General features: G+C 39.5%; 2 protein-coding genes across 2 annotated transcripts; both read right to left on the minus strand.

The window, feature by feature from the left end:
- Positions 1 to 2,123: 2,123 nt before the first annotated feature.
- Positions 2,124 to 6,145, minus strand: LOC122324873 (potassium channel subfamily K member 13-like). The gene is given in 4 exon segments (XM_043219603.1): positions 2,124 to 2,182; positions 2,185 to 3,021; positions 5,505 to 5,546; positions 5,549 to 6,145. Coding segments are annotated over 4 exon segments (1,284 nt in total). The 5' UTR covers positions 5,895 to 6,145.
- Positions 6,146 to 15,855: 9,710 nt separating this feature from the next.
- On the minus strand, positions 15,856 to 20,923 carry LOC122324874 (cell cycle control protein 50A-like). Its single transcript, XM_043219604.1, is given in 8 exon segments — positions 15,856 to 16,808; positions 17,801 to 18,007; positions 18,095 to 18,241; positions 18,329 to 18,416; positions 19,596 to 19,703; positions 20,214 to 20,333; positions 20,465 to 20,505; positions 20,508 to 20,923. Coding segments are annotated over 8 exon segments (1,107 nt in total). The 5' UTR covers positions 20,710 to 20,923; the 3' UTR covers positions 15,856 to 16,614.
- Between the last annotated feature and the right edge of the window lie 1,543 nt (positions 20,924 to 22,466).

Raw genomic sequence — 22,466 nt, forward strand, 5'->3', positions numbered from 1 at the left:
AGAAGAACTACGCCGCGGTAGAGAAGGAGGCCCTAGCCGCCAAGTGGGCAGTCCTGGAACTGCGGTACTACCTCCTGGGCCGGCGGTTCACCCTACTTACCGACCACGCACCCTACAGTGGATGGCCAGGGCTAAGGACACGAACGCCAGGGTGACCCGCTGGTTCCTCGCGCTCCAGGACTTCCACTTTGACGCAACACCGCGCTGGGACAGCCAACGCCAACGCCGACGGCCTATCACGGATGTGGTCGGCTTTTGCAGGTCTGTCAGGGGTCACTCCCCACCCACCCCAAATTTCCCGTTACACACGCTCTGCTTTATCCACCAGGACCAGGACAGCGCTTGGGGGAGGTGACGAAGGCCCCGAGGACGGATCAGCGCTGCCCTGGGAACAAACCAGGAACACCTTCACCAGCCACTCAACGAAGGATTCGCCACACCTGGAGCTCATCAGCCGCGGGCCAGATAAGCCCGGCCAGGCGACGGCTTCAGTGAGCCACGAGACTCCGGGTTGCACACTAACTTGTTGTCTTTCTCTTTATCTCCCAGAAGCCTCACCGTGACGAGCCTACCTGAGCTAATTCCCGATTGCCTCACCGTGGACTCTCTCACCACTCCGAGCACTGGAAAGCACTGAAGACAACGCTCCGCTGCACTCACCGGACTCACCGCTACACTTCCCCGGACGCACCGCTGCATTCCCGCACGCCGAACTCACCGCGCACCTTCTGTGTATTATCTAATAAATACACCCTCCGGGGTTTCACTGCACCTGTTTCTCTTGTGCTTCCTCTGCCTCGCCACAATATATATATATACATAAACATATATACATATATATATATATATATATATATACATATATATATACATATATACATATATACATATATATATATATACATATATACATATATACATATATACATATATACATACATATATATATACATATATACATATATACATACATATATTTAAAATTTTATTTATTTATCTTTCATCTCATTCGCTAACATTTCTAATCAAAAATCACAAATGATTAATGTGCAAAAATCACAGGCTCCTAGTGGCCTCAAAAAGGATCTGGACTGTATCAAAATGTGAAACGCATTTTACAATTTAAAGTAACAGCTGTCTATTTTAATATAATTTAAAATGTAAACGTATGGCAAAGCAGAGTTTTCAGCATCACCGTTCTTGAGTGTCTTGATCCTTCAGAAATCATTGTAAGATTCTGATCTATAATCAGTGTTGGAAACATTTGTGCTGCTTAATTTTTTTTTTGGGGACCTATGATACTTTTTTAGGATTCTTTCATAAATAAAATGTTAAGTTTAAAAAAAAAAAAAGCCTGATAATGAATCAGCATATAATTCGATAAAATGATTTCTGAAAAATCATTCACACTGAAGAATTAAGTGAAGGCTGAAGAAAATCCATCACTAAGTCACAGAAATAAATAGTATTTTAAAGTAGGAAACCAATATTAGAATTTGCAATATTTCACAATATTACAGCTTTTTTGTATTTTTGATCAAATAATACAGCCTTGATGGGTGTAAGAATCTTATTAATATATTTATATATATATATATATATATATATATATATATATATATATATATATATAATATATACATATATATATATATATATATATATATATATATATATATATATATATATATATATATTACTGATGGCAAATTGTTGAACAGCAGTATGTATTACATATTTTAATATCTTGTCTTAGATATTTAAAATATTTAATAGCACAAGCACATCACACAGTCATAAAGATGCTTTTTACTTATGTCTTTTCCATTTCTAGTAAAATGTTATTAATTTTATTTTATTTCATTCGATTCATCAAATAAAACTAAATGAAAATAAATGCTGATTTGGAATCTAGCTGAAAAAGTATTTTCTTTTACTATTTAACTTTACTTCTGTTAAAAAGTGTTTTTTTATTATTATAATAACCGTGGTACACACATTTTCAAGTTAACCTTGCCGTGGATGTACAGGACATGTATTAGCTTAACGCGACCCAAAGCTGCAGTCTTGGTTGATCGCACTTCGGAGGTGCTCTGGTCACTTCACACGTCTAAACGGCGTATTTATCTGTCTACGCTCGTCTCCGCCAGCCGGTTGTTCATGATTCCCAGCGCTCCGACTCTCCGAGAACTTCGTTGTGTCTCGAGCCGCTTCCTAACTGACGAGGATGTCCGTTGGCCATCTCCGACAGCTGCTTCTGCATGATGGCCAGATTCACTTTATTAGCGGCCAGAAAGTCCTTCATGGAGATCATCTCTCCAGACATCCGCCGTCCGTCCGCCTCGCTGTCGTTGACCCCGTCCGTCTCGATGGAGTTGTCCCGCCTGGTCCTCATGTGGCCGGGGACCACCACGTTCCTCCGCGGATGCCGGTTCCCTCGCCCCGGGCAGCGACAGGGAGCCTCCAGCCTCCGCAGGAGCCAGTTAAGGACTTGCTTGATCACGATGGAGATGACGTTGAAGAGCGAGTAGATGCAGCACACCCCGGTGAGGATGAACAGGAAGTTGCCCACCCTGTAGGCCGCTGGAGCTCTGTAAGCCTCCCGCTGGTTGCTCACCATGTCCCCGAACCCGATGGTGCTGAAAGCCACGAAGCAGAAGTAGAGGGCGTCTAGGTACTCCCAGCCCTCGGCGGCCGAGTACATGGCCGAGGCGCAGCAGGAGACCACGATGGAGGCGGCTCCTAAGATGAGCATGACGCAGTACACCGAGGGCTTCCAGCCGGCCAAGCTGTCCGTGCGCCGCTCTCGGCTGTCGGTGGAGGGGCGCCGGCAGTCCTGGGGCGGCCCGGCTTTGCGGCGCTCTCTGCGCTCGTGGAAGGACTTCAACACGAGGGCGATGACCGTGATGACTCGCTCCAGGAAGAGGTTGAAGAACAAAATGGTGGCAGCGCAGCCGATGAGCCCGTAAAAGATCAGGAATATCTTCCCGGCGATAGTGACGGGTGTCGTCATCCCGAAACCTGCGGCATACAGACACTTGACATGAGGATGTGCTGTATGATGGGTAGACTTTTACACATTGTACAGCACCACAAGCACATACAATACATGTTTATATATATATATATATATATATATATATATATATATATATATATATATATATATATATATATATAATACCAGTAGATATACCAAGAAAAAAACATATTTTTTTATATATATATATATATATATATATATATATATATATATATATATATATATATATATATATATACACACACTTTATGACTTTATGATTTTATAGTATTTTTTGTCATTTATATTTAAATAACTCCTTTAAATAAACATTTCTGTGCTTGTTACACTCAGTACAGCTACTTTCTCTGGCCTTCCTTACTTCCTTTATAGTCATTCAATATTTTGGATATAATATTTATATACAATATCATTAATTTTATAGATTTGATATTTTTGGTAATTTCTTTATTTTTGTCCAACTTTTTAAAAATATCGACCATTTTTTTAAATACAATTTTCTATTTTATTTGTTCATTTATTTTAGGGTTTCTCAAAACCAGTCCTGCTTGGAGAACCTTAACTCCTCCTTCTGTCAAAATCATTCATTTATTTATTTATTTTTTGGAATTTATTTGACCTCTTTTCACAGTCCGCGCAATAAAAAAAAGCACCTGAAATTCACGAGATCTAAACCAATCATCTGTAAGATGATATCAAGATTTCTCGAAACGTGATTTTATTCTCAGTCTGAACACTTTCATATTCGTTTTTCAGTGTTGTTACATCAGGAGGACGTTAAGACATTTCAAACATCATCCTTGGTCACTTTTATGCTTTTATCTCTCCCAGTGTGTTCAGATTTGTAAACCACTCTCAATGAAACACAATTAATGCAAAACATCACTGCTAAAAATAATCTCATCCAGCCACATATGACAGAATAAAAACTAGTGTGTTTTGCCAAAGTAACTCCACATAAGTCAACTGATATAAGCTACAGATGTCACAGCTGGTGTTTGATGTGGATAATACGAGTTGCCCTACACGTAGTCAGTCAGCTGTAGTGGAGGAGCTCATGCGGCTGCTGTGGCGTGTCATACTGGGTTAGGACTAATTAGAAACTGAGCTGTAATTGTCCTTTAATGAGCAGCATGTGCTCCGAATCCCACGTGAACCCCGGGCTCCAATCGCCTCCACCATTCACGCAACCCCACTTTCCCTTCTTTACGAACCGCTAGAAACAGGTTGCCATTGGTGACGCCAGCCGTAAGCCACTCCATAGGTTTTTTTTTTCTCACATTATTCATTTCGCACGCAGTTCGGCTTATTTTCGTTAAGATTTGACTGTAATTAAATACAGAGAAGCTTGCACGCCATCCACTGGCACGATATTTAGCATCTAATAACTTGGGTGCATGAACTGAATCGAACCATTTAAAACGAAATGCTGAGACAAATTACAGCATCGACACCGTTTCGTTTACATCCATTGCATGAACCTTCTTGACTCTATAGGAGAGGGTAACCGGAGTAAATATTAATAAGGGTGAAATAAACCGCTCTGCATGTTTCTGTGAAAGCATCTTCTTTTTATGCACCAACCGCCGGATGACAGACTGCATGGAAATAAGATCGGATGCATTTAATATCCTCATTAGCCCTTTCGCAAACACAAATCTGACACATGCTGAGAATTAATAAAACTTGGCTTATTCTCGTGGGTTGATATTAAAAGGGTTTCACTTCACAGAAGAGCAATATCATGTTTTATCGCTGAATGAATGAACATAACATAAATAGCGTACATTTTTTAAACCGATGCAATGGAATTATCTTGAATGCATCCGTTTATGACGTTAAAAAGTTTTCACTCGTGTTTAGGTTTAATCTCCTTTCCTTGTTTCTTCTCGGTACGGGTCTACACCGTCACGTTCGACGATAAAGCCTCTTTTAGGTGTGCATTGTGAACGCTGTCAGGCGTAGCATTCACTTCGGTGGATAAAAAGGAGAGATGATGGACTCAAAGAGATTTTCAGCTCCATCTGTGAGCCGTCAAGACGGTCTGACAAAAAAAAAATAACAGTATTTCTCACACATCCCACAGCAGCTTACAGCATGTTTATGTATCGTGTTTTACAGGACCTGCTGAAAAATGAAGAAAGTGCCATTTAAAAACGTCTTAAGTTGATATAATCAGAATTAGGGACAGCTTTGGTTCAATGCCACAATGCAATTTTTACCTAATGAAGAGGAAAAAGATGCAAAAAAACACACATCTCGAAAATTAATTAATATTTGGAATCCACTGAATGATTAAACGAGTTAATAAAAACCTATTCCGTCCACTACATTATTGATAACAGTAGCTAGCTCTTATTAGCAAACTACATCGACTTAAGAAGCAGTTTGCGCGTTACTTTACTTCACTTCCGCTGACCAGTTACTGTGAGCTTCTGTAAGAGGGCTGTCTTCGACTCACCGATGGTTGAAACGACCGTTCCGACGAAATAAAAGCTCCCGCGAAATCCCACCTCGGTCTGGTGGCGTCCACGCGGATTCCCGCCACATTGGCCTCCTCGTAGCTCCTGAGGAAGTTCTTGAGGTCGTCCCGGCTCAGGTTGTACTTGCGGGCGAACTGCTCGACCCTCTGAGCCCACCTCTCCTTGGCGAGCGTCTCCTTCGGATGCTCGAGCGCCGAGAACACCGCCGCCCCGCACAACAGGTAGATGATGATCAGCAGAGCCAGCATGAGAAACCTGGCGTTGTCTTCGTTTAGAGAACCGACGCTGGAGCAGCAGCACCCAGCCCGGCAAGCCATTATTATTTCACAGGAAGGTGAACCACCACATCCCAGTTCATCGTGGAGCATGCATTTTTCCCTTCGGAGCTCTGCGTCCGGATGCCTCGGAGACCTCGATCTCAGAAGCGAGTGTTGTGCTCCGAAAGTCCCGTTTGTGTCGGATCATGATGCGTTTTGGTCTGGAGCGCGGTGGTGGACTGGGACCCCAACCTCTCCAGAAGCGCGCGCGCACGGATCAGATGGAGCTCCGCGCGCACTGATCAGATCAGATCACAGTGACTGCTGAGGATGTCCGATATCTTCAGTCCAAAACACGTGTGCCAAGCTGTTGCGAATGCATGTCTGCGTTCAAATCGACTGCAAACATAACCAATATTAGCTTAACGATTATTAAAATGTCAAGTGGTGTAACCATCGGTTTAAATAAAAACAGTATTTTTTTGCATTCAAAGGCTGCCTTTATGTGATCAAAAATACAAATGTACAACTTTCTGTTTAAATAGATTTCAAGATGTAATTTATTTCTGTGATTTCTGCATCATTGATTTGAAATATAAATCTTTTGTAACATTATGAACATCTTGACTGACAAATTTTAATAACTTTTATGTCTTTTGGCGCAATTTTTTTTTTTTTTAATTTAGACCATTTGACATTTTTTACTTTTTTCTCCATGAAAATACTTTTTAATTTAGAGACTTTATGATGGCGTTACATCATAGAAGAGTTGTGTTCAAGTGCACCAGGAATGCATGCCTATATTCAAGATCATCGCAAACATAACAAATGTTGATTTAATGATTATTAAAATGTCAAGTGGTGTAACCATCACTTAAAAATATTACCATTATTTCCCATTCATTATTTCACAATTTAAAAAAAAAATGCATTTATATGCATGCAAAGGATGCATTTATATATATATATATATACAAAATTACTGTGACTTTTTTTGTTAGAACTTAAATAATAATCAAACAGTTTTCTATTTGAATGTATTTTAAGATGTAATTTATTCCTGTGTAAAGCTGAATTTTCAGCATTATCTCTCCAGTCTTCAGTGTCACATATTTCTTCAGAGATTGTTCTGGTATACTAATTTGCTGCTCAAGAAACATTAAGTATTATTATTGTTAAAAACACTTGCTTAATATGTGTGGACAATGGTAGTAAATGAATGGAATGTTTTAAAAAAAAGTATTTATTTGAAATAGAAATCTTTTGTGACCAAGTTAGACCATTTGACATTTTTTACTTTTACCTCCACTAACAGGACGTTACATCATAGAAGAGGTGTATTCAAGTTATTTTGGGTTTAATTGTTAGATGCACGCGCAAGAATGAACGTCTTGCGAATGAACAGATGCACGAGTCTTGAAGATAGTCATGTAACATTAAGCGTGTTTGCATTATTGTGCGATGGGAATACTGCTTTGCGATCAATAGTGTATGACCTTTTGGGTCTGGTTGGGAAATTTTCAGCATTTACTCTGGGACGTCCAGAGGCAACTCCTGTAAATGTCACAGTTTGGACAGGGAGACGAAAATCCATTATGCATTTAAGACACCATGTATTTATAGATTCGCTCTGATCAGTTTAGACATCGAGCAGAGCTGTAAAGTCTGATGCATTGCGTTATTTTTAGAGCTTTAAAAATGCTTGTCCCTAGAAAGTTTTCAGGACCTTGCATAGTTGATTACCTCCATAACGAGTTGACAGCCGTCTCTTATATTGCCAGTGCGATCCTGTCAAACAGCAACGTGGGTATTTTAACATCAAACACTCTAACGTATGGCTATAACCCACAATACCTACCAAACTGTCTTGTCCTAAAATGTGAAGAAAATCTGGTGTCCATGGTAACGAGAACTGGCAAAACAGCATAAACTGCGTTAAATGTGCTTCTGAGAACTTGGTGGGAAATAATGAGGGGAACTACATTCATGCACAAAGCCTGTTACGGCGGTGCTTTCAGCAACAATCTGTGGAAACATTCATATTCATGTAAATCAATGGCATCGCATTGCTTAGATCAGAGGGGACGTGAACCTTGCTGTGGCAAATTGAATAATTAATATTGTCTACACTTGCATATAACTCACCCTTCAGGCTTACATTTATTTTGTCTTCTTTAATTAATATATATTTTTTCTGAATATAATTTGATCATACAGAACATCAAACACAGGACCGCTGCACTACCGCATGTATGATTGATATACTATTATTTTTTTGCTACTATTTAATTAAAATTTTTTTTTTTTCAAGTTTTTATGGATAAATAGATTTTATTTATTAATTTTAGTTTACGGATAAACTAAATGTAAATGGGAAATGTTGCTTTTTCCATCTAGCTGAAATATTGTTTCAAATATATTTATTTAGATTTTATTTAAAAATGACTGTAATGGCGTCACAGACATCCTCGCAACAACCAATTGTTTGGTCTTTTTTGACTTTTGCGTGCAACTCGGATTTGCGCGCCAACTGCAATCATTTTCCACTCATTTCCAGTTTTCCTCATAAAATGTAAAAATCTAGTTATCCAAGCTCCCAAATAATCCTAAAATCGCATTTTCTTTCGGGTTTTCTTTCGTCAGCGTACCTGCTTTTGTGTTGCTTTTGGAAATGTTATTTTGTCTTCAAGAGAGTTTCCCTCTCTTGCATCCTATTCTCCCTCCCAATCCCAAGTTGTTATTGTTTGCGAGTAACACTCGAAGGTTGTACCGCTTTGTCCTTCGCGCGGCGGCACTGAACAATTCCATCTGATGTCAGGAAGACCTCCGAACTCCCGGGAGGCCGAGGGGTGGTTTCGGCAGGACAGACATCAAACCAACTGCGTGGAAGAGGAGGGCCAGAAAAAACACAGACAGAGGCACGGGAGACGCGGTGTGGACTTGCAAACAGAGGATGAAGATGCTGAAAATGTCACTTCTCCTCTGCTGCGATGTGATTTATTCTGTTACTGTAAATCGCAAACGGTTTCTGAAAACCAGGCCCCTTTTTATGAGCAGTGAGAGGAACATCAGTCCGTTCCCTTCAAAGCTTTGAAGCGCAGCTGCTCCCCTGGGCCATGGGGGTCGTTCAGAGCCGCTCAGCAGACTTTGAATCAAAATAAAGGTAAACAAGAAGAACTTCACTGGAATGATGAACCGGGGTCTGCTTACATGCATCTATATATATAACTCCATACATTAATAATAAAAACATAAACGATGTAAATCGCACAATGATTTGAATACACCACTTCTATAATAATTTTTTTTAAATTATGACACTGTCCTGTCAGCGCAGTTACATAACCTTGTATCATAATGTACGATAACAGCAAATCGTGAAAATAGTGAAACGCGAAAATCAGAGGCATTTCTCTATATATGTTCGAGCAAAAACGAAACCAAAACAAGCAAAATAAATTCAGACATGTTTTTTATTTATTTATTGTTCCACAGAAGAAAGAGGGTAAAATACTAAATTATATGACCATTTATTTATTTATTTATTTACGCAATACATTAAAACTGCAAGTCATGCAAGCCACGATTTAAATACATTGTCATGTTTTTTATTATTTGTGAATTAAAATGTATGTTTCTACATTTTTTTACACCAAAAAATGTCATGGTGGTAGAACTGTCATCACAAAAATCACTTTAAAATCACTTATTAAATCTTATTCATTAAACGTTATTTAAATTGGGCGTACTGTTTCATTATTGTTAATTGAAACAGTATTTGAAAGACGTTTGTCTGCCAAAAAATCATGTGGTGCAACCAAAAACCGGTGCAACTAGAGTGCAAATGTGCATATCCTTTTGTTTCTTTCTTTTTTCTTTCATTTTTTCTTCTTTTCTTTTCTTTTTTCAAGGTGTAAATGAAAAACAGCACCCCTTTTTAATGCAATGGCCTGTTTAGGGTTTTTAAAGTAAACATTTTAAGAACGGTATTAAGAGGGCATAGCTGTTTTTTTTTATCTAAGTGAAACCAAAATACAAGTGAATTTACAGATTTAACGAATTTTCTTTATCTCGGACACTCCTTTACGTTCCACACATTTTACTGTCGACATGGTTTTTTTTTTTTTTTTTTTTTGGCCAAATGTTAGGTGAAATGAAGTCTACATTAAACACATGTTTGCACCCGCGCCGCTGAGGAAGTCATTTAGAAAACAAGAATTGTACATTGTCCAGTCCAGGCCATCAAAAATGTTTGTTTCAGTTGAAGAGTGAGACACCGAGGGGTCTGCAGGGATGAGATTGTGTTGCCATGGCTTTGCAGGCATTTTATAGTTACCACATTTCTTCAAAGCTCTCAAAGCCCCTCCGTGTCCTGCCTACATGCCAACCAATCACAGACAAAGACTCGGAACAATAGGGTCTATCCTGAATATATATCTGGGAAAAATCTTTTAGGTCCAATAACAGGACGGCCTCAAACCCAGCGAGGCTTTCATTCATTTTGGACATTCAAAAATAATTGAAATGCATGTGGGTCGAGGCAGAAAGTGTTGACCTTGTTGCCTGATTTGCTTCCCTCCCCCAGTTTTCCATGAAAGTTTGATGCCTTATTTAGCTTTAACCTCAGAAATAGAATAGACTTTGATTTTTAGGTCACATATTTTATGAAATTAAATATCAATATGTTTTTTGTAAACAGGTCACTAACGTGGAATAGATGAATGAATGACTTAAATCAACCAACACGAGGATAAAGACTTTTGCGAACCAACTAATAATAATTATTGCAGAAATCATTTTAAAATGCTGGCTGCTCAATATTTTTTTAATTATACTTTTAAATATGCTGTTGTACTTTTTAAAAGATTTTTTTCAGAAAGTTAAAATGTAAAGAGATTTTTGCACATGTTTACAATGTCGTTTTCAATCCATTAAATGCATTGCTGAATAAAATCTGTCATTTTTTGTGCTGAGAAAAATAGCATGAAATATGACTAGACAGTATAAATAAATATTCACTATCGCTTGTCATACCGGTAATGATGATAATCGTGATATTTAAATAGCGAAGCATCGTTTTGGGACGGTCTGTAAACCCTCCAGGGCAAGACGACTGCACATCTGCACTGCAACTGTATATTTATATCTTCAGTGTAAAAGTAATCTGTAAAATATACAGTAAAAAAAAAAACGACAGCATGTGGAATTCGACCGTAAAAAAATCTGGAGCGGTCTGATGGCCACCACTCATATCTATGTCTGAAACGCTGTAAGAACCAGCACATGAATATAACAGTATTCTGTTCTTCAAGCAGGCTCAGGTGTTTTCATATGGATGACGCATATTGAACCTGGTCTAATAAAAAAAAGCATGTAAATAGTTCAAATAAAAAGTAAAACTATTGATGCGCAAAAATTGATACACACTTGTTTGGCGTGCATTTAATACAAAGTTTTCATGTAAACATGATACAAAAAATTCACACTGATAAAATATTATGATATATATATATACATATATATATATATATATATGTATATATATATATATATATATATATATATATATATATATATATATGTATATATATTTTTTATTTTTATTATATTGCAATAATCATGTAATGAAAAATCTCATATCACGACAGCCCTTCTCATTAAATGCTTGCAAACTCATAAGGATTGAATAAATGTTTTCGTTTCTTTTAATGCCTAACGCAATTTACCGACCAACAGCAGCGAATTTATATATATAGCAAAGCCTCTATGAAATGTTCCTCCAGGCAAGAGAAATCGTTGCAATTACAGCGAAAGCTGACCTTCCATCATCTCTCTGGAGATAGATCAAATGGCAGGGCACTGTGATTACAGGCCTGGAGCCGAACAGGAGTTCTTAAAGCCAAACAGGGTCATTAGCCGCTATTCAGTTTTACCCGCCGAGGTATGTCTTTCAGAAGCACTCTCTGCCATTAAAGCCTCCAAGGTCACGACACAAACAACACCGCAGGCATACGGTCTCCAAAGCTGAAAGGTCACCGAGGAGCGCCGTTTGGGATCAAACTTAATGCCAGGTGCTTGTTTAATCTCGGAGAAACTGCATGCAACCCGCATTAAAAAGCGTTTCAGAAGATCTGAATACTGCAGCGGCCGAACAGATGCTCATATTCTGTTGGAGCAGAAAATAGGATGAAAAAAAAAAACAAAACAGAGGCGTGCTTGCTGATGTCGTACCGAGACTCAACGCGAGAAAGCCTGTAGCATCACATCCAAATGAAAGGACGCGCTCGCAGCAGAGCCGGCGGCAGACGTGAGGGTGTATCAGATGGTTTGTATATATGCAAAAAGCAGGCCCCGCTGGAGCTGAAATCTGATGCCTCTCTCATTACGACAGCAGCCACAAGCTGTTTCCTCTTCATTAGTAAAACACAGACATGAGAGCCAGGAGCTTTTGGGGGGAAATTTATTGGGTGATAGAAAAACACTTTTTAAGGAATCTGTTGCCAGGGGAAAATATATATAAGGGCTGACACCGATTCATTTACATTATTTAAAATATAATAACATTATGTAAGCCCCCTCCACCGAGTCCTCTGTAGGATGCAGTGGGTGGTTGCTGAGGCCTTCAGAGTATTTTTAGCATTTTTTCATTTAGCAGTCGTTGCTTATCAATTAAGGTTAAACCTGGAAATTTACCCCATTTTATCATTGATGTCTTGTCTTAAAATCTGTGAGTTTGTTTAAAGAAGATCTTTTAAATTGTAGCGGGTTCAAGCGACATTGAAACATATATTTGTGTATTGAATACAAAACTAACGAAAACCCGAAATAAAATATACAACAAAAATATAGAATGCAAACAAGAGACAAAAACAAAACAAAACACTGAAATATTCACTGACAAAAGACAAAACTAAAAAACATAAACAAAAAACAAGGAGCAAATAACAGAACATAAACACTGATATTACAAAAAACACAAAAAAACAAACCCTTCATTACTGACAAAAATAAAAAAACTACTAGCTACAAAAACGAAACAAAACACTATAAACATTTCTGAGAATGTCTTCCAGCTGCAAAACAAAAACACAGTAAAAACTAAACAAGCAAAAACACTGAAATAGTTCTCAAATCACAACACTGAAAGATTAAATAAAACCTCACAGACATTCATTATACTTACAAAAAAAAAAAAAAACCCTTCCATTAAAATATGTTAACAAAACTGAATGAAAACAGAAAAGTTAGTTAGTGAACTATTTTACAGTAAATAGTTTAAATTAGATTTTGAAACCCAGCTTTTCAGTGCTGTCTTTGGAACTCACTGTATGTTTAGGTACACACACACACACACACACAGATGTACACACACTCTCACACACACACACACACACACAGACTCACACTCTCACACACACACACACACACACAGACACACTCTCACACACACTCACACACACACACACACACACACACACACACACAGATGTACTCACACACACACACACACACACACACACACACACACACACACAGACACACACACACACAGAGATGTACTCACACACACACACACACACATACTCACACACACACACACACACACACACACACACACACACAGAGATGTACACACACACACACACACACACACACACACACACACAGAGATGTACTCACACACACACACACACACACACACACACACACACACACACACTCACACACACACACACACACACACACACACACACACACACACGTACTCACACACACACACACACTCACACACACACACACACACACACACACACACACACACACACACAGACACACACACTCACACACACACACACACACACACACACACACACACACACACACACACACACACACACAGGTCTCTAGGTGTGTAACAGGGGATCCCCGTGAGGATGAACCTCTGGCAACCTCTCAAGGTTGCTCTGGGCAACACTGATTACAGCGTCACATGATGGTTTGGAGCAACAGCTAACAAAACCCTTCAGCAATTAATTCTCATTACGTGACAGGAACAAAAGCAGCAGTGGCGTGTTTCCTGCAGCGCCTTTCCTTTTCCTTCAGGAATCATTTAGACAGGCCCCCGGCGCTCCGTGATCATCCCGTGTCACACCGGAAAACACACCTGTCATGCATTACACAATAAACCGCTACAAACAAACACAACAATTCTTAAAATACCTTACAAATACAAAACTAAAGCAAAATATGTTGTGCATCGCGGCTGATTGGTTCATGCTCCTTATGCAACCAATGAGCTACCGCCTGTATTTATCCTCGAGATTCTCTTGACTGACTCCTAAGTAAGTTGCGTCAGACGTCAAACCAAAGAAAAATGAAAGAAGCAAGTCATTTGCACCAAGGGTGGCTTCGGAGCGAGTAAAAGGGGTGAACTATTCCTTTAACGTCAGAGGATGAAAGAGCCGACAGACATCACACCGAGACGCATGCACGCGTTTTCAAAACAGACGCACGTTTTCAAAATCTAGACCGCTTCTGAATCTTCCGGCAAGCCTCGACGCCCGAGATCATTAACTGAACGGGCGAAGAACGTCTGCGGCTAATTGACGGAAGACCGGAGGAACGGGAACGCGGCGCCGGGGTCCCGCGAGCTGCAGCGCTCATCGTTATCTCACGCGTGTTGTGTGAGGTCCGGCCCGGTCCAGAGGTGGTTGGGAAGCATGTAATTAGTGCGGCACTTTTCCTCTGGGCCGATCTACAGCTGCTCCTTCATGCAGTCCAACGTACCGACAGCAGGAGGGAACAGACGCCGCTTCTGGTGCGACGACGAGGCCAGAGGCTATCAGACTCGCAGATGCCTCGATCGCCGGTCCAGCTTGGGTTTTAGCTCGAAGACTTCTAACAGAAATAACTGCTTATCATAACGAGCAGATAGTGTCGCGTGCCTTCTGCTGTACATGTGCGTTCACTTTCAGTCTCACCGATCACAAAAGAAGAAAATGTTCCTCGTCTTGACCGAATGACACGAATTCTACTTTCATTCGTGCTTCCTTATGACTTTTTTTTCTAACTGTTATCCTAGCTTTGGTGTAAAAAACAGTTGTACCGTCATGTATTATGGGGTAAAAGCTAACTTTTTTGAGAAAGAATAGACCAGGTAACATGTTTTTTTTAAGGAATAGCTCACCCAAAAATTACAAATTGCTTAGAAAAAAGTAGTTACTCTCACACAGTACAAAGAGACTTTATGGTGAAGTAAATAAGTGAAATGTTTGTTTGTAAGTGAACCACGTGCTTTAATAGCATGCTTTTTCCCTCAGTGCTACGTTTATAAACTGACTGAGTTAAATGTAATTTTGAACATTTGAAACCGTAATTGCATTTCCATGGTAAGCATTGCTCAAGTCAACTTTACAAGGAACGAGTCAATAAAAGTTACTGGGAATTCCATAAACTTAACTTATAATTATGGGTAGGCTTTCACTTAGCTATTTTTTTGTAAATTGAACAGCCTTTTGTTTCCAAGCTTTTTTTCCCCCAAGTAAATCCTACCAATGCTGCCAAGATGTAGATGAGTTTGTTTCTTCATCTAGATCTGGAGAAGTTTAGCGTTATACGACTTGTTCACCAATGGATCCTCTGCAGTGAATGGGTGCCGTCGGAAGTCTAAACGGCTGAAAATAATCCACAAGTAACCGACACCACTCCAATCTACCAATTTATCACCTTACGAAGTGAAAAGCTTTAAGATATTAAGAGTAATAAGAGTGGATTACTTGTGGGTTGTTGTTCTTTTTTAAAACTCATTTCGACGGCACCCATTCACCACAAACCTGCATACTACTTTTTTTTTTATTTAAGAAAAATATTGATGTAGTTTCGAACCTCTATGCTATTACATACACTTTTTTCATTAAAATTAAAAGATGAGACTTAACACGTTCCATCTAAATGGGAAACAGCAATTCAATCCAGGAAAGTAACACTTTTCAACATGTTGTTTTGTCTACAGTGTTGTCTTTGGTAGAGCACTTGACACTTCAACACACAATCACGAGAAACTCTCAGTATATTCAGCCAATAGACGCTTTATTCACCCAACAATAAAACTCACACACACTTCTAAAAACTGGCCAAAAAAAAAAAAATGTATGGCTTGTCACTTTCTAAAGTGCTTATTTGTTAGAGGCAGACATGCTGAAACACTTAAAGACGCGACAGCCAAAATGAGCCCAAGACGGTTTCAATTAAATAGACAAAGAACGAAACGTTTGGTCCTCGCAAGCCATGAATTACACACAGCAAAGCTTCTTTAAAAAAGCACAAGCATCTCCAGGAAACAAACACACAAAAAGACGACTTGAACGGTCCTTAAAATTTAACGGTAGTTGTCACTGACCCCTACCGTAACCTGGCACTACGAAGACATTTGAAAGTAAACAGAGCCACAGCATTCGCCTTTAAGAACCTCGAGGGAAAGTGAAATTATTCTTTGTACATCAAACTGTTAAAAGCAGTCCCGTTTAAACATTACTTTTGGCCGAAGGTAAAAAATATACATTCATTTACTGTACTTTATACAACTTGGGTCTTTATTTCGGCTGCTCGTTGACTATCGCGCTAACCTCAGACGTACGTGCATATCGACGGCCAAAACATGCTTGAAACGAACCACCAGCCATCATCAGAAAACATCCAAATAAAAAAAAAAAAAAAGAAACTTTGTAAGTGGACACAGCATCTCGGGTAGTAATAAATAAAAGGAAAACATCAAGTGGTCAAATGCTCCTGCACCTCTGAAACGCCGACAGGTGGCACGCACTCCGCGAGCTTAATTGGGAATATCGGAGCTGTTGTTGCGGTTTCCGTATTTGTGATGAATGAAGAGGAGCACTACGCCGAGGAAGAAGCAGATGGAGCCCACGGTTATGTAGGCGATGCCCAGGAAGGGGTTTTTCCCTCCCATCCAGGAGATGGTGCTGAGGATCATTCGCTTCCGGCCCTCAAAGCTGCGCACGGGGTAGTCTGAGGAGCGAGGGGTTGAGGAAATAATATCTGACGTCTGACACGTCTGGAACGACGCGAGGGTGAGCGATTAGTATTTTTGTACCAAGCCTTTAAATGTAATGATTAGACATATTCTATATATTGAATGTATACTCTGTAAATCGAGTTTTAGAACTGCACAATTTTTATTTATTTTTTTCACTTCCGAAAATAACTGATAGTAAAAAAAAAAGAAAGGAAACTTCAACTTATTGAAACAAATCAAACCACAGTTTGGGTTATCACTGGTTATTGTTCATGGAGTTCCTGTTAATTTTAAAATAGTTTCATAAAGATCAAATACTAAATAAAGGAAGATTTAATAAAGATGTCTGTGGTCAACATGGCTTGACCGTTTTAATTATATTTTGACTTTATTGTTGACTTTTGTGTGAAATTTTATTTACCTAAAATTATTATTTTTTTATTATGATTATACATTCAGTGGCCAGTAAGATTTAATATAACAAGTTTCTTATTCTCATCAAGTGTTTTTTTTTTTTTTTTTTTAATCAAATTAATGTTTAATAAATGTTTCCATTTTAATACATTTTAAATTGTATTTGTTTTGTTTTTTTATCATTACAACAGCTGATCTGGTACTTTTTATTATTCACTTTACAACAGCTGCATCATATTTTTGCAGAAATTTTGAGAAAGTAAAAAAAAAAACCTGAAATCTTTTGTAACGTAAAAATGGTCTTTACTGCCACTTTTGATCACTTTAATGTAAGTATTAATTTCTTTTAAAGAAAAATAGTTCTGACCCTGAACTTTTGAACAGTAGAATATACTTCACAGCCCTCGCTTTTTTTTTTTTTAATTTAACACATTTTTATACATATGCATTATTCAATATTTTTTTAAATAGTCGCTATATTTGTATAAGTTCAGAATGTGACAAAACAAAAGCATTTTGCGTAGAACCTGAAATGCATTTTATGTTTTCAAGGCACGCAGTGCGAGGATACTGTAGGAGACTTCCAGGCTGTAGTTTCCTCTGGGAAGGGTGGGTGTCATGTTGCTCTTCTTCTGGATGATCCGGTAGAGCTTCCTGAAGGTGGGGAGAGCGGCTGTGCGCATCCACACGATGAAATCCTCATTTATGAAGCCGTTGTTTTCCAGGTCAACGTCCAGCTCGTAAACGGGCTTGCGCCAGTTGATCGGCTTCGCTGTGTCTGGAGGACGAGGAGAGCTTTAGTTAGAGACGTGGGGAGAAAGCCTAGAGCGCACACAATCCTCTACGCAAGTAATATTTATTCTACCTATGAAAACAGCGGTGAGGTTTGGGTTGCTTCCACCGGGGTTCCTGAACTTCACGTGCTTATCCGTCCACCACGCAATCCCTTTTTTGATCAAAGGAATTTCTGTTTTCGTTCCATTGGGATCAATGTAAAACAGATCCAGTGTGTCTGAAGCGAAGAGAGAAAGGGACCAGCGATATTAAACCTCTTGTGGAAACAGTCTTACTATGGTAAGCATTGAGAGCCGGGTCTTACCATTAAACATGCTGTTAGCAATGGCTCCACACGGGGCTATAGGCTTGTTATCATTAGTGCGGTACGGCTCACATTCTTTGCTTGGCTCCTGCAATATAACGGTGCGCTTTGAGCTTCAATTAATAACACGCATCAAATCAAGAATGAAGCACTTCTTGTGCTCGGGATGCACGAGGCCTATTGTAACTTCACAAAAAAGAGAAACCCCACAGGTGGCAGCCAGTGTAACGTTCATTAGACGTGACGATGGCTGCCGGTGACTGACAGGGCTCCACTATAATAGGTGTCGAGATGTCTTATTGCACGAGCCCGCTGTCACACGGACATGTTGACATGTTTTCTCGTTGGCGGAGCATGCTATGCTGTCGGACGAGTCAGACAGCCCGGCTCGAAATCAGCCCAACTATTTAGTGTCCATTTGCTTCACCATTAACACTACAGCTGTCAATCAATCAATAACACACTGATGTTTTCAGGTTTGATGATTTTGGGTACGCGTGGGGATATACAGCAGGCAGTCTAACAAAATGCCTTCTATTCCTGCTGCTTCTTGTATCGCTGTCTTGAAAGGGGCATTGCTTGGATGAGAAAGTTTTGTAGACAATATATATATATATATATATATATATATATATATATATATATATATATATATATATATATATATATATATATATAATATCTGAATCTATCCAGTATTATGGATACATTTCACAGACAGACTACTGAAGGTACAAACAAATGAACAATATAACAGTAGAGAACAACAGAACAGTCCATAGAACTAATAATAGAATAATAGATCAGAATGAGAGAATGACAGATGATACAAAGATAAAACGATACATTGATAGATAGACAGATAGAATGATAAAACAATGCACAGATAGAACAATAGAATGATAGATAGATACATTAGAACGATACATAAAATGATAGACAAAACAAAACATTAGAATTATAGATAAAACGATACATAGATAGAATATTAGAATGATAAAACGATAAAATGGTATAGACAGATAGATAGATAAATAGATAGATAGATAGAACGCATGAATGAACAATGTATAGAAGGACAGATTGTAGAACCAGGGAGCAATAGAGGATAGAGTGATACAACAGACAGAAAGGCAGAGAGAACGTGAACAAACAATAGTAGGATGGATGGATGAATAGATAGAACTACTGAACAACTGATAGACTAACAGACAGAGAGTTAGATAGACAGATAGATAGAGTCAGATTATAGACAGGCAGACAGTACCTTAAGTGAGCGCTCGTCTCCGTTAAGCTGGCTGTCATCTCTGGACTTCACATAGCGCCGATGGTTTTGGTAGAAGTTTGAGAGTCCATAGTACATGAAGACATTACTCTGAGGATATAAAGCTAGACTCAAGAACTGGCACGGTCATCTCCAATCAAACATCCTTTCTAAAGTAAACTGAGAACATCTGCACTTATAATACGTGCCGTGTTTAAAATCGTATTACTCTGGGACTTAAGTTTCTCGGCCTGCCGTCTCCTCATATCACAAATATAAGTAATCAGGCGAAACTACACGGAAAAACTACCATGGTTTCATCACATTTTTACAATAACGAACAGCAGAGAGCAATCAATATCCATAAAGCTCTGTTTTATTTCTCACCTGTATACTACAAGTGACTCTGAAGGTTCAATAAAACGATTGCTTTAAATAAAAAGACTGTTTGGTCGTAAGTCAAGCTTTACGGGGTTAAGTCACGTGGGTCTGGAGAATCACGAGCGTGACTAAACCACAGAGTATTTACTTTCCTTCACCAGGAATGCGACACAATGCTCGGGTCACACACACACACACACACACACACACACACACACACACACACACACACACACTCACTTCGAAGGGCTGGTCTAGAGAGAAGAACAGCACACATTTGCAGGGATTCGTGCTGTTCCAGCTGAAGCTTTGAGAGCAGTTAAAACACGGGCTGGACATGTCAGTTCCGGTGTAGTCGATCTGTGAAGCAGAGAAACACGTTCAACACGGGGTTACGTAACACACACACACACACACACACACACACACACACACACACACAGCAGACGTGTGTGTTAGTAAAAAGACACTAAAGACCAACAGGCTCCGACCTCGAACTCCTTGATGTTGTTGGACGTCACGTAGAGGCCGATCCTATGGGGATGAAGATGAGGCCGATGATGAAGAAGGCGGGCAGCACGGTGCCCGCGGTCAGGATGGGCTGCCAGGCCGGTAGCCGCTGCTGTTTGAAGGCCGTGTTGTCGGGCTTCCTGGTCCGGATGGCCGCTCCGCCGAGCCCCACGGACCCGGAGTGGTGACCGTCCTCCTCCTTCGCGCTGTAGCTGGACGCCATCATCGCCGTAACTCCCAGCTCACAGCCTCCGCGCTTGTGTGAAAACACACCCCGTCTTGATTAACGGAGGAGTAGTGTACGCGTCCGCGGTGGTAGATTATCTTCTCGGCGGCCTCCTTCTCGGTTTTATGAGAAGTCGCTTGTTTTGTTTGAGGCGGCGCTACAGGAAGAGGCAGCTACAGGAAGTGGCGGATCCGCGAATCACGAGCGAGTCGGTTCTGTTGATTCGATCGAAATGATTCGCGAAGCGCTTTCGAATCGTTGTGCTGTTATAGGGATTTTTATGCGTTTGATTTTTGAACAGTTATAGTAATGTAAAATTACAAAGCATTTAAAAGCGGAATAAAAAATATTTTTCTTATTGTCATATTTTTGTTGTATTTGAATGCATGGTTGTGCTTGCATAGATTTATTGACTTGTTGACATCCCAATATTTGGTAATCTGCAAAGTTCAGTAACTGTGCCCATATTCAGTGTTCATTTTTCAAATTGATGTATACTTAAATCAAGGCATCAGAACCAAAATAATAACTTTAAATTTTAGCATTATGTGTTGATTTAGTTTCTGTTGCCTTGATTTAAACACTACAATAAGGTATTACATAAAAATATACTTTTTCTTGTGAAATAGTAGACTTAATGGATCTAAATGAGGACGACAACTTTAACATGTTAGTAATTGGTTTACAATAAATACAATCACTATGGATGCATTTTTACGATGATGCATATGGTGACTCAAATGAGTCAGTGAATTATGTTTCACTGAAACAAAACGATTCGTCCAAATGAATCAGACAGGAATCTGACAGGCGTGTGACATGACACAACCACAGACAATGAAAAAAAAACAAGAAGAAGTAATAAATCAGATGTCTCATTTATTCTAATCCAACTCTTACGCATATCTTCTGTGACAAATTAAAACATTTGCGTATTTGGTACACAGTGGTCATTTTAGTGAGGAATACAATTAAATAGTCAAATTGAATTTTCAAAATAAACTGAACTGTTGGTATTTTCTGCAGGCGGTGTGCTTTAGTACATGGTCTTATTTAGAAGATTGAAACAGGCTGCACCCTTTGAACCACAAGATGGAGCAAGACACCAAAGCACCGACTGAAGCAGTGCCAGGTCTTCTCAGAACAGGTGTGAGGGTCTAAACCTGCAGCGTCTCATCAAAGCTGTGTTTATGTCAAGCCTCTTTCCATTAAAGCCTCTTTATCATGCAGCCGTAGACATTCAGACTCGCTCACCTTAAAAATCCCAGTATATTTTCTCAAGGTCTAACACGCTCTTTTATAGTTTGTCAACCTACCATTTCTTTTCATCCAGTAACTTCCTTTTTTTTGGGGTTTATGCAGTGCGTCTCTGACTTTGTGATTTCTTTTCTTTCTTGATCTTCGTCCTCCACTCTTTTTCAAAGGATCATTGCTCAGCTTTAACTTCTGAGTTTTTGCAACTTTCCTCTGCTTGCTTCATCCCTAAGGTCCTTTTTTTTCCCCCCCTTTTTTTTGCTTCCGAGCTTTACTTTTGTTCCTGTTTGATTGCTCGGTCCAAAAGCTGGCTAACTTTATATACACTGTCAGCTCTAGCCGTTCCCGAACTGCCATCCTGGCATTCAGCTCCTCACATTACTGCACAAACTTGGCTGGGCCGTGTTTAAGCGCCTCCCTCCAACCTTTTGGGTCATTTAGCTGTCTTGTTCAGCCTTGCTGTTGACAGCCTCAAGACACTGCTTTACTGAAATCCTGAAAGC

This window comes from Puntigrus tetrazona, chromosome 20 (genome assembly GCF_018831695.1).
Source record: "Puntigrus tetrazona isolate hp1 chromosome 20, ASM1883169v1, whole genome shotgun sequence".
Lineage (NCBI taxonomy): Eukaryota > Metazoa > Chordata > Actinopteri > Cypriniformes > Cyprinidae > Puntigrus > Puntigrus tetrazona.